Below are 12,536 nucleotides of genomic sequence, written 5' to 3' on the forward strand. Positions count from 1 at the left end.
AAATTGCAGTAGGGAAATGAAGCATCTTGAATTTGTTTGCCTAGAAACTTGATGCATCCCTAACGTTATGAGATGAATTTTAGTAATGATTTTGCATTGACAGGAATGTTTCTATATTGCCACTTACTTTATTACATAACTTTTCTTAGTATTTGATTACCACATTCTTTTGAGAAGAATGGCTATAGTATAACGTAAATTGTTTTGCAAATAAAATTATTTAGTAGGCCAGATTACATTCTCATGTCAAAATGACATGTTTAAATGAAAAGGACCTCAGAAGCATTAAGGGGAATTTCTCTAGATTTTGCCTAGCACAGCTGAGAGAAGACTAACTGAATATAGGATTCCTCCATTTTAAATTTCAAAGCCGTATCAATGAGGAATGCTGCTTGCTTCCTGTCTCTTACAACAGGAATAGGGAAGAGATTTCATTGTCATCTGAACACCAGTGGAGGCATACAGAATTACTTACTATATTTGTTCAATGGAATTCATACCTGTCTTTTTGCAGCATAGCAGCGTAACATCTAGCTGCAGGACCACAAATAGCTGCTATTCTGGCAGAACATCTCAGCTATGCTGCCTGTCTTTCTTGAATGATCTCTTTCTCTACTCCTAGATTTGTGAGAAGATTGATACAGAATCCTATTTTTATACAAATCAATCTAAATATTTGTGGTTTTCTTTGTTTGTTTGTTTGTTTTTAACGCAGTGTTGTTCTGCCAGTGAATGAAACAAACCAGCAGTTAAGCTTCTGCCATCAGCTCTGGCTGTTCCTGCATATGAAGTGGTTGCTAGTAAACCTCCTGAGAGGCTGTAATCAGTATGTGCACCAAAAAATAAACTCATATGTCAGCTGTATGACAGAAAAGACTGGAAAATTTACTAATAAAATCATGTTTCATGAGCCTGTTTTGGCATCTAAAACTCAGTCATTTAAACAAACACATTGGAAACATTCTAAAGAATGTTAAAAACACATCTTTGCTGTATTTGAAAACAGAGGCACTTGTAAACAGAAGTAGTTTGTTTATCTAGCTCTTTCCAAAACAACGTGAACAATGTACAGAAGCATTTTGCCAGCAAAAATACCTTTATTATTTTCATAAACAAAGCCAGGCTTTTCATTTTCAGTTGTGCATACAAATGCCTGCACATGTGCAAAATTATTTATTTTTTACTTATTTGTTAAAAAATGATAAGTTTTCGTTAATTCAAGAAAGTAAAAAAGATGTTTTTGTATTATTATTTTTTTTTTTTAATTGCAGTTATGCTCCTAACATTTTGAGCAAAGTGATCCACTTAGAAGCAACAATTTTGGAGGCCAACTATCCTGGTCTTTCTTTTTTGAAATCTTTCGAAATCCTTTCTGGTTCTAGGACTTCTAGCATAGCTCTTAGGAATCTTGCATCTGATCCTTACTTCTGTTTTGTCTTTGAAAACAGTCCTAGCATCCCATGAAAATTTTTCACCAGGAAACTGTACATGCCAGTGCCACACTCGGCATTGTACATGCCAAGACATCTTTTCAAATTCTTTCTCATCCTTGAATTCTCTCAGACTAAGAGGAAACCAGGCTGACCCTAATAACATTAACCTGACAAGTTCCAAAGGGTTTCTGGTGCTGTCCTTTTTCAATACAGGCCGTCAAATACTATAATCCTTTTACTAAATTTATCAAACTCTGTCTTTATTTTTTTTTCTCCTGTTACTCTTACTTCAAGGATGCATCTAAATGTTACTGCTGGTGTGGTCAGAAATTTCCTTCTCATTTTAAGGGTATATTCATGTTCTGTTTATCCTATTTGTTCTAGTGCCAACATGGTCCTTCAACATAACTTTTTCTCCTTCTTTGATGTTTATCCTACTGCTGTATTTTTGGAAGCAATACTATCCCTTCCCAGCCTTTGTTTCACTAAGGTATAAAAGTTAACTCTTTTGGTCCTCTTTAATGTGATACAATCTTCATTCTCTTAATCATCCTAATAATCCTTCACTGCATCTGTTCCTGTTTTTATTCAAGTTTCTTGGGAGACTCTGTAAAGAACATGCTGGATGAGGTCACTATATGTTGTGTGATAATGTTTTTGTGTACCTCCTGTAATAGCACCCAGGATACATTTTAGGATCAGATTTCCTTTTTCCTGTCTGCAACTCACCCATGGATCATAGTCATTCTATAATTGAAAAAACAGTGTGGGATCTTACTTCTTTTTGCTGGTTCCACTTATGTTTCAAGCTTACAGCACAATTTTAGATCTGAGACTCTGAGAATATGGGCTTCAGTTAAATTTCATTCCATGTCTGTTTGTTTCATCATCAAGAATCCTCTGTTTCTTCCAATTTGATAAATCCACCTCTGGGTTCACAGAGCCTCCCAGCTTGCTGTCCGTAGTAAATTTCATTAGCATTCTCATCTTTTGTGCTGGTGTTTTTAGCAAAAATATTAAATGTACTATTCCAAAGCTTGTAGAAATCTCGGCAGTATCTTCCATCCAGCCTAATTGTTTCTTTCTGTAAAGCTTGCATAAAACTTTACCCAATATCATGTTACAGTTCCCATGTAAGTTAATGTTTTCTCAAGTTTAGCCAATAACTACATCACTAGTGTTATAATATTTTACTTAATATTTTATAAATCTCTAACAAATACATTAGATCTTTGACACTTTCCTCAAAATAAAGATAGTTGGGTATTGCTGACTTAATTTTTCTACCCCAAGAGGTCTTTTATGCATTTTCTTCCATATGTTTAATTATTCTTTTCGCTATTTTTTTTTCTAAATCTTGCATACTGAGATCTGATTAACCAGCTTGTAGTGATCTGGGAAACTCCCTTCGTTCCTTCTTAAAATATAGGTACAGTGTTTGTTTTTCCCCATCTTATGACATATTTATTGATTCATTTTATTTAAAATGTTGTAAATGACCATATCAGCATGCAGTATTGTATACTAGTTTATTAAAGGTTATAACAAGAAAATTTTCCCTGTGATTGGAATGTTTACTTTCTTTGAGTATTACTTTCACTTCCGCTGAAAATTTCACCCTCGTCTGCATGGACCCTATCTGTCTACAGAAAATTGCATTCTTTTGTTACTCATCTAGGGGAATTCTATTAGCTAATGAGTCTGGAAATTGTACAGAATACTAGTAGTTTAGTTTGAACGACTTTCTTCACCCTGCTTGCTTTTTGCTGTCACAGATATGTGTTCCGGTCTGAGCTGCCATCCGTGCTAGGACTGGGAGTAGTAAAGACTCCTTTATTTTGGAAGAAATTTAAACCTGGGATGTCATTTGATGTTATTTACCAAGAGGTTTATTGCCACTGTCGGAAAATTCTGTCTCCATATATTGAATCAGGCAGTCACTGTATACTATTTTTCTCTTCTAGATTGATAAGCAGTTTGGAACTTTTAAAAACTACGTATATGAAAGCGTTGGCTCAAGTCAGTGCAAATATCGTCATTCTGTGGTTGGAAAGGAAGTTAATGCATTCTAAAATCTTAATATAAGGTGTACATACAAATGGGCCCTTACAATTGGGTTAGACTTGTAATTTTTACTCTTGATAATATTGAACTATTGTGCAGTCAGGAAAAATGCTACTGTTTTCAATTTCTTTTGATGCAGATTATGGAGTCTTGCTGACCATGCCTTGATAGCTCGTTGTAATATGGAGGAAGCAGTGCGGAGTGTTTCTTTCAGTCCTGATGGATCACAGTTAGCACTTGGAATGAAAGATGGCTCCTTTATTGTTCTTAGAGTAAGGTAAGATGAGAGAATTTGGTACTGGCTTCTTATGTGAGGTGTTTTTTTTTTCCCCCCCAAGCAACTTAAGTCCCTATTATAATTTTTTTTCCTTTTAAAAATAAAGTAATATCATTGTGTATTTCATTAAAAAAGTAAAATTTGAGGATATGCTTTCATAATATTACTTGATGTTTTAAAAGGTGCTAGTTTGACAGTGAGGAACAAACCTATGCTTTATTCAAGTCAAAAAATTAGCTCACAGTAATGAGGTTGATACAATTTAAGACTTTCAAGTTTGGCTTTTTTTTTTTAATTTATTCTGGAATTACACAAATATTTTGTGAAAAAATGTGCATAACAGAGTTAACACAGTTTTGAGAAGCATCTCCTTGATAAGTTTTCTGCCACAAACAAGAATAGCTAGTACCAAAATAATCAGTGATTAAAAAACATTTTTAAGCATATGCTAAATATACAGAAATTCCACATTTTTTATTAGATTACAAGACATGGTACATCTTACCCAGTGGGCATTTTCTGTCTGAGATGATATTATGAAAGACAAAAAAAGGCAGGTAAAGCATAAACTGGCCATGGAGTGAAATAACCAGCAAAAATAGTATGACTTCCAAACAAGCTATTTTAATTGATACTTGGAAGAGTTTACCACTTCTTTAACATTGTTGCCTATTTAGTAAGCATACATGTATATTTAAAATGCTTTGAACTTGTAGCTGATAGGAGGGAAAAGCATGTTATCGATGGAAGATCTGTGAAAACTGCTGTAATACTGACTTTCATAAATCTTAAGTGATCTGTTCACATTAATTTAAAATCCTTTTCAAAGACCGGTCATTTTCTAAAGCAGTTAATCTTTGTCTCACAGTAATCTTGTCTTTGCTAATTTGTCTGATACCTAAGGTTATTCATGATTCAGCTGGTGGAGACCGATAATGATAAACCCAGCATTATTCCTCAAAGAGTGGCAACACACTTGTGTAAGGCCCTGAATGCAATTGCTTCACCATCTGTTACTTTTCCATGACAGATCTTCTGACAGGGTAACAAATCAGCAGCCCGTGATGCAGGAAGACTGGACTATGGCATGTTTTGTTGGCTTCTATTTTTTTTTTTTTTTTTTAATTGTATGGGATCAGTGAATGAATCTTTCTGATCTCCTTCTTCCGAGTCCTTGGCCATGAAAGATCTAAATCTATGGAATAATATAAAGATCTCACTGCCCTTCTCAGTAGCAATATTTACCACCATGGAATAGTTAGGTTGCCAGTTTTTAGTAATAAGGCAGAACTTACAATTTTTTTAATTTTTATTTTTTTCTATTGCAGACAGAGAGGGCTGCTGGATCCCCAAAAGATGTAGCTAACTGGTCATAGTATGGGGGAGTAGTCATATCTAACTTTACCATCCTATTTTTTTGCCATAACTATAAACTGTTTGTCTGCCTCCCCAAAAGAGACAGTGTAGAGAAACGGGTATCTCCCACAGGCCATTCAAATATGGTCTTGTGAGGTGCAGTAATCACTCTTAAGGTGGAACTCTTTTTTCATTTACAATGTAAAAAAAAATTAAGTCTGGTCTAGTTTAGACTAGACAGCTAACTGTTTTACAGCTAGCATTAGGTGAGTAGAATGAAGAGTATCATTGATGGGTAAAGTTGTTTCTATTTTTTGTTTTTAAAACATTCTTATAGCCAGTGAAACCAATAGGAGCTTCTGAAAAAAAAAGGATTGCTTTGTGAAAACTGTTTCTTGTTGTACAAGGTATTCAGTGCATGTCTTCATATTTGTCTTAAATATTTGTGGGTTGTACTTCCACTAGTTTACAGTTCATATTTTCACAATTGGTTCTTGCAGAGACATGACAGAGGTAGTACATATTAAAGACCGAAAAGAAGTAATCCATGAAATGAAATTTTCACCAGATGGCTCTTACCTTGCTGTGGGTTCAAACGATGGTCCAGTGGATATCTATGCGGTTGCTCAGCGATACAAAAAAATAGGAGAATGCAACAAATCTTCTAGTTTTATTACTCACATTGACTGGTCTGTGGATAGTAAATTCTTGCAAACCAACGATGGTGCAGGAGACAGACTGTTCTACAAGATGCCTTGTAAGTTTACAAGTATGCATGTGGTATGAACAAACAAACTTCAGTGTTGGTTTGAAGAGAACAACAAAAATATGACATACGCAGTACATCTGCAAGCAGAGCTGCTTGACTGGAACTTACATAAATACTGTAGTTCATTTTTAAAATCAGCATTCACAGTATATACCCACCTTCAGTTTTGGTTAAGTAAAAACTGTCTGCATTGTAGGGCAAGATTTATATTCACATCACCAGGAGAAAAAAAAAAAAAGTACCAAATGTACTTACACACTATTTTTTTTTTTTTTGGGACCTCAACTGTAGTAATATATATATACCCTGTACAATTTCCTTGCAATCCAACTTGTCACTTCTGAGGGTGAGCGGGTTGGAATTAGATGACCTTTAAGGTCCCTTCCAACCCAAACCTTTCTATGATTTTATGATTCTGTGATTGTCCTGTAAAAATATTTGTAATTCATCTATAACAGTATGATAAATGATTTCTTATAATTCATAATTGAGAATGCTTTCTAATATTTAGATAAAAGTGTCAGCAGAAGAGAGCCTTAGGAGTAAGATTTTGTTCTCATCTGACCTACTTTGGCAACCCTCTTGTGTAGGGAATCTAAATCATATTTTTCTTATCCAAACTTATTTGGAGGTTAATTACAAATTTAGCTGACAGGCTCCTATCTTCTGGCTCCTAGCAAATACTCAGTTTCAGTCAAAATCTGAATTTCCATTGACGCTGGTTTGAAATAATATCGCCATCAAAAGTAATCAAAGTGTTGTTTAAGCCTTATTTCATTATCATTACTGTGATAATTTAAATTTGGACAGTTCAGATCAAGTTGGATTCACTTAAAGTTTCCAAACTTGCATCTTCCCTTTACTTTTCTCTCTGTGGACTTTAAGAAATTACGGTGTTTCTGATGACATTAATGAGTAGCACATAGATAAACTCTCAGGCATATTAAATTAAGTAAATCCATTGCATATTTAGAATGAATCTGCAACTGTGTTTGATAAACATTTGGATTAAAAAGCCTGGAGTAGTCTAACCAAGAAAATCTGGTTAGACTGGGATGTGTATCTCTAATAGCTTTGTGTCATTCAAGAATTGAAGTTAAAGGTGCTTTCTATATTTAGCCGTTATGAAAACGAAACAAAAAGCTAAAATTAGTTATCTTCCAATAGTGCCTGTAAATTTCCTAAGGCCTACCTAAATAAGCTTGGGTCAAATGCTGAATCTAAACCTGACCCTGTTCAAATTTCACAGCAGTTCTGTCAAATTTTAAAATAAGATTCTGGTTTCTTTTTAGTTGACGTCTCTTGAAATGTTTTAATATATCTAAAGAAAATGTTCAATTTTGCTTGTTCTATAGAATTGCTAAATTGATAATTCCAACTATTCTTTTTTTTTTTTTTTGTAATAATGCTTTTTCTTGCACAGTACTTTGCTTTTCAGCATGATGCTACGGTCACTTTCTGTTCTTTGTTGCTGTTATATTAATATTGATACTAAAAATAACATTACTTACTTCATGAAACAGACAATGAACATATTCATCGGCTACTTATTTCCCCAGTTGTGCTCATTCTTCTAGTACATGCAAAATATTAAAAATATTTCCTTATATAAATAGTGCTCAAATTTATCACGAAGTCAGAGTATATCTAGTCAACTGCAAAGTAGTCTCTGTAAATGAAAAGTACCACAAGTACCACAAAGTACCACAAAATGATTGACTGAGCAAATATTCAAATTTTAAGTATACTCATTTAAAGAAAATGGAGAATCTTTGTAATTTATTGATGTTAAAAAAAAACTAATACAAAGAAGAATATACAGATAAATGTACTGAAGGAAATGCTATTTACTGAAAAACAAATGATTAAACAGAATATTCACTTCTGTATTTTCAGCTGGGAAGCATCTAACTAGCAAAGATGAGATCAAAGGAATTCATTGGGCCTCATGGACCTGTGTGATAGGATCTGAAGTAAATGGTATTTGGCCAAAATATACAAACATTACAGACGTCAACTCTGTGGATGGAAACTACAATAGCTCAGTGTTAGTGACTGGAGATGATTTTGGACTGGTTAAGTTGTTCAGATTTCCATGCCTAAAGAAAGGTAAGACAGTATTTTGTATTTCTGAAGAATGTGATGTTTGTTTAATGCCGTATCAGTGTATTTTCTGAGAGACTTTAAATTCAGGTGTATAACTCAAGTTAGTGTGAATACAATTCACATTAGTATTATTGGAAATAATTATGAGATTTTAACCCGCTTTGTATCTAGCAATTTCCTGCCAATGCGTATGTACTTGTTCAGAATATCTAGTTTAGCATGTGCTTACACTAATACTATATTGTCATCCAAATTTATGCCAGTAATAATTTCAGAAACCAGTAGGGCTTCACTGTCTATTAGTATGTGTCAGCGTAGCTCTGTATGAGCTATTTACTTCATATTTGTAGTAGACTCTGTATTTTTTAACATAGGTTGTTTCCTCATTAATTGCACTGTACCACACATAAAGCCAATAAAACTAAATATAATAACCTTTTGGCTTTCTATGATCTTCAGTGTTTAAGTTGATATTATATAAGTTTTATTTTTTGATAGTGCATTTGAATAAATGTATGTAGTTTATTTTTATAATTCATACGAGTATTAATGTCCATAAAGCTGAAAATTTAACCCTATCTGTAGCTACTACCTCCTGCCAAGATTTAAGTATTTTTCTGAAAACTGAAGTGACCATATTGTTATTTTATAACATTTATTTTATATTAAAATTATAATTAGCATCACAATATCAAAACAGACATTTAAGTATTTTTTGTAGCTTTCTTTTCAGTTTCAGTTGGAAAGCCTGCCTTCATTAGTTACCATATTAATTTTGTTTTTCTTCTTACATATTAACAGTTCTATTTTTCACTTTAGGAGCTAAATTTAGAAAATATGTTGGTCATTCAGCACATGTAACCAATGTCCGATGGTCCCATGACTTTCAGTGGGTTTTAAGTACAGGAGGTGCTGATCACTCTGTCTTTCAGTGGCGATTTATCCCTGAAGGGATAACAAATGGCATCCTCGAAACAGCTCCACAAGGTAAAAGTGATCTCTTCTAAATTATTTATTAAATAGAATAACAGAGAATGCAGCAATTTTGCAAAAGCTTTTATTGAATTAGCAGAAAACATTTTTTTTATTGCAATTCCATGGAATGACATCGACTCAGTATGTCTGGGACAGTTTTACTTCTTACAGGCAACCATTTCTTTCTGCAGTCTGCTATGTTGTATGTTTAGGAATACACAAGTAGTATTTGCCAAAGCGTATAAAAAAACAGCTTAGATGGAGATAACTAGATCAAATTCAGTTTTCAGAATTAGCCATCTAACTTGCCTTCAGAAGCCTGACTGCACACATTGAGTTACTTACATTTGCAATGCAAATTCACGCTTTTATTATATGTGATAGATTTTCTTGCTATATCCATGATATTTAAAATATTTTACAAAAGCCATACAAACTATGGCAGTTGCTGAAAATTTGATTGCCCTCAACACAAGGGCAAAAATTCACTCTACCTAAGTAATTGGTAAAATGCTTATGTTATAGCAAATCTTTTTATACACAGAAAGTGATCACACTGAAAGATTTTATTTACCATTTCTGTATGTATTAACTCCAGTGCCTGTTAAGAACACATTTTTTAAGATGATGGAAATGTACTAGTAACTACTTAGTTATTCTTTTTCCCTCTGCCACCATCCCGTCCCAGGCATTGAAATAGGAGAAACAGAAATGAAACCTGATGCACTCAGTCAGCCCATATGATTTTTACAAGCTGCTTATTTTTCCAAAGTTGTTGAATACTAGTTTGCATATAGTCTAAATTATAATAAAAACGTCACATACTATTTCCTTGTAATTAGATGTCTGTTATATATGAATTATTTTTTATGCAGAGGGTGGCATTGATTCCTACAGTGAAGAGTCAGATTCAGATTTATCTGATGTGCCCGAGTTAGATTCTGACATTGAACAGGAAGCTCAAATCAACTATGATCGCCAGGTGAGTAGAAATTAATACGTTGTGCCAATTGCCTGACAAGTTATCATGAGTATTCAGTAAAGATGAGTAAAAGAAGCTTGGAGCTAATTCATGAGCCTACTGTAAGAAGATTATTTTGACAGTATTCCGCTGATTATGCAATAAATATAAATAAAATCAGTTTATTTATCTGTGGATGAGAATTTGAAAGGGTTGGAAGAAAAAAACATTGATGTATATATTGAAATAAGAAAATATCTTATAGAGCACAAAGTTAAACATTTAGTGAGAGCTTATCACTACTCCCATTCCTATGATGTGTGCTAATGAAGACAGTTCAAATCAGATTCAGAAATGTAATTTGTAAAATAGAGATGATGGAGTTTTCCTATGACTTCTGCATATTCAAAGCAGAATAATCCTCTTAATGATTATGAAGCCTGTACAATACATTTATTTATGACAGATTATTTTTATTACCAATGACAAAATGTCCAAGAATTAAAATCTCTCTAGTTTATGAGAACAAAGTAAAACCAGTCTTTACTGATCACTTAATACACTGAATTTTCTTTCTGTTTTCAATACAACTACTTAGATAAATTAAAATAGATTGCTTCCATGCAGGAGAAAAACAAATCAAATGAGCAGTCTTTTCTGCATTGATTTTTTTCAGGAACTGTAGTATGACGTTCCACTCTTTAACCTGATCTTTCGATGTTGATTTATAACACACGTTCTATTATTTTAATTAAAATTTAAAAAATTGTAATGAGTATTCCTTTAGCTTTGATTTTTAAAGTGTTTGGAATTCTGTTAAATTTTAATTGAACTTTATAGAATGATTTATCCTGGCTCATGTTCTGTCTGTGCATGAAACTGATTCTGCTTTGGCCAGTGTCATTAAATATTATTTAGAATCCTGTTGATTACTTTCCTTAACAGGAGAAACAAATAAGAGTTTGGAATTGTCTGATTCAGATCCACTTATTTGCAAAGTTGAAACAACGTACTGTTTCTATATAAAAACCTATTTCATTAACACAGTTGAACAAAAATGTTGCATCTTCACTTCAAATATCAAGTTCTACTCAGTGAACAACAGAAAAACAAAACTCACTGTTCTTTATCTCTTGCGATCATGCTCCAAGTGCTTCTCTTACGTTCTCGATGGACTCCTGTTGATCTCTCTCCTGATTTGTCAACTTCTGAGTTTGCCATTGCAAGTCTTTTCCACAGAGAAATGCAGTTCTTTTCACTCGACCTCAGTCCTTAATGAAAATGTTCTGTTACATAGCTTAGTTTCTTCCTGTTTTTATATGAGCTCCGTGTTTTGAATAGTGGCTTCTATACCTTAAAAATATCATAACAATTTCTATTCATCTTGAATAAATGATGTCTCCCAATACCCTTCAGCTCTGATAAAGGCCTGACCATGTACCCCAATTGATCCAGACTTGGATCTTGGGTCTTGGCTTGATTTAGGGCCTCCTACATCACATTTACCAGTGTCTGGCAACCACTGGGCTGTGGCTTTGTGAGCTCTGGCAGTCAGTTATGGTAGCTGTCCCTGGTTACTGTCTCCAGACCATATTCTGACTTGCTGACTCAATGTGTCAGCTTGATCTTGGATCTGCATTGTCACTGTAGGCTTGTCTGGTGATCAGGAGTCTTGGCTGAATTTACTAAGTGCTTCGTAAACACTGATCTTTTTATCAGTCTGTGACGTCGGAGGGTGCTATTATCTTTGTTTTGAAGACAAGGAAACATTCATACCAAATGGTTTGCTTGCTCTCCTGATTTTGGCTTCCATTTTAAAATACTTGGGACCTGATTTTTCAGGAGTCATTATCATTGTGAGTAGACTATTAATTATCGCCTTGACATGTTACCTTATCAATTTAAATGGTGAAAGGTCAAAATTTCCACAGACCAGAACTAGAATCTCAGACTAAGTGCCCAAAGCGTGCAAAATACACAACGAGCTTCCTGTTTGTTTGAGTGACTTCATGGCTGCATGTAGCTGCTCTCTAGAGCGCTGATAGGGTCACCCTCTAACATTCTAGACTTTAGGAAAAGGGCTATCTTTTGTCTTTTCACCACACTTTCTAGATCCTGTATTATGTGATGTAGGTCCTTCAGACAGCAGCTTATTCTACCTGTTTATTATAGAGATCTGTTTTGCTTGCCAAGTGAAGCAGAGGTTTATCAAATTTTCTCTCCGCCATTTCATTTACTCCAAGTCTGTCTGGAGTGCTTGTTCCAGCCTCCTCCACCTCCTCCTGATTCTCCCTCTGAATTCAAATCAGACATCATCCTCCTCCACACTGTCTATGTGTCAAAAAGGACGTCTGGAATTAAAACCTGAAAATGGAAAAAATAGTTTTAGGCAGTTAAACTGTAATATTTCACACAGGCTAATGTATGACAAAGCTAGAAGCAACTTAAAATAGGATTTATACAGGAAATGTGAGACAACATCAAGCATATAAGCTGCACTTAGAAGAAAATCACTCTTTAGAGGAAATAATTTACAAAAGCACATGGAGACTTAAAAACATGGATCTTATTTTGAGAAGTGGATTTGTTCTTCTT

The 12,536-nt window shown here is 34.1% G+C and overlaps 1 protein-coding gene across 2 annotated transcripts in view; it reads left to right on the plus strand.

Moving 5' to 3' along the window:
- EML6 (EMAP like 6) overlaps window positions 1–12,536 on the plus strand; it is a 124,453-nt gene that overhangs the window by 60,756 nt on the left and 51,161 nt on the right. For both annotated transcript variants that reach the window (XM_032183833.1, XM_032183834.1), the window contains exons 8-12: window positions 3,637–3,774; window positions 5,631–5,887; window positions 7,796–8,008; window positions 8,825–8,992; window positions 9,856–9,962. In XM_032183833.1, coding sequence (XP_032039724.1) covers window positions 3,637–3,774; window positions 5,631–5,887; window positions 7,796–8,008; window positions 8,825–8,992; window positions 9,856–9,962 — 883 coding nt within the window. The remainder of the gene's footprint in view (window positions 1–3,636; window positions 3,775–5,630; window positions 5,888–7,795; window positions 8,009–8,824; window positions 8,993–9,855; window positions 9,963–12,536) is intronic.

The sequence above is a fragment of the Aythya fuligula genome, chromosome 3, assembly GCF_009819795.1.
Source record: "Aythya fuligula isolate bAytFul2 chromosome 3, bAytFul2.pri, whole genome shotgun sequence".
Classification (NCBI taxonomy): Eukaryota; Metazoa; Chordata; class Aves; order Anseriformes; family Anatidae; genus Aythya; species Aythya fuligula.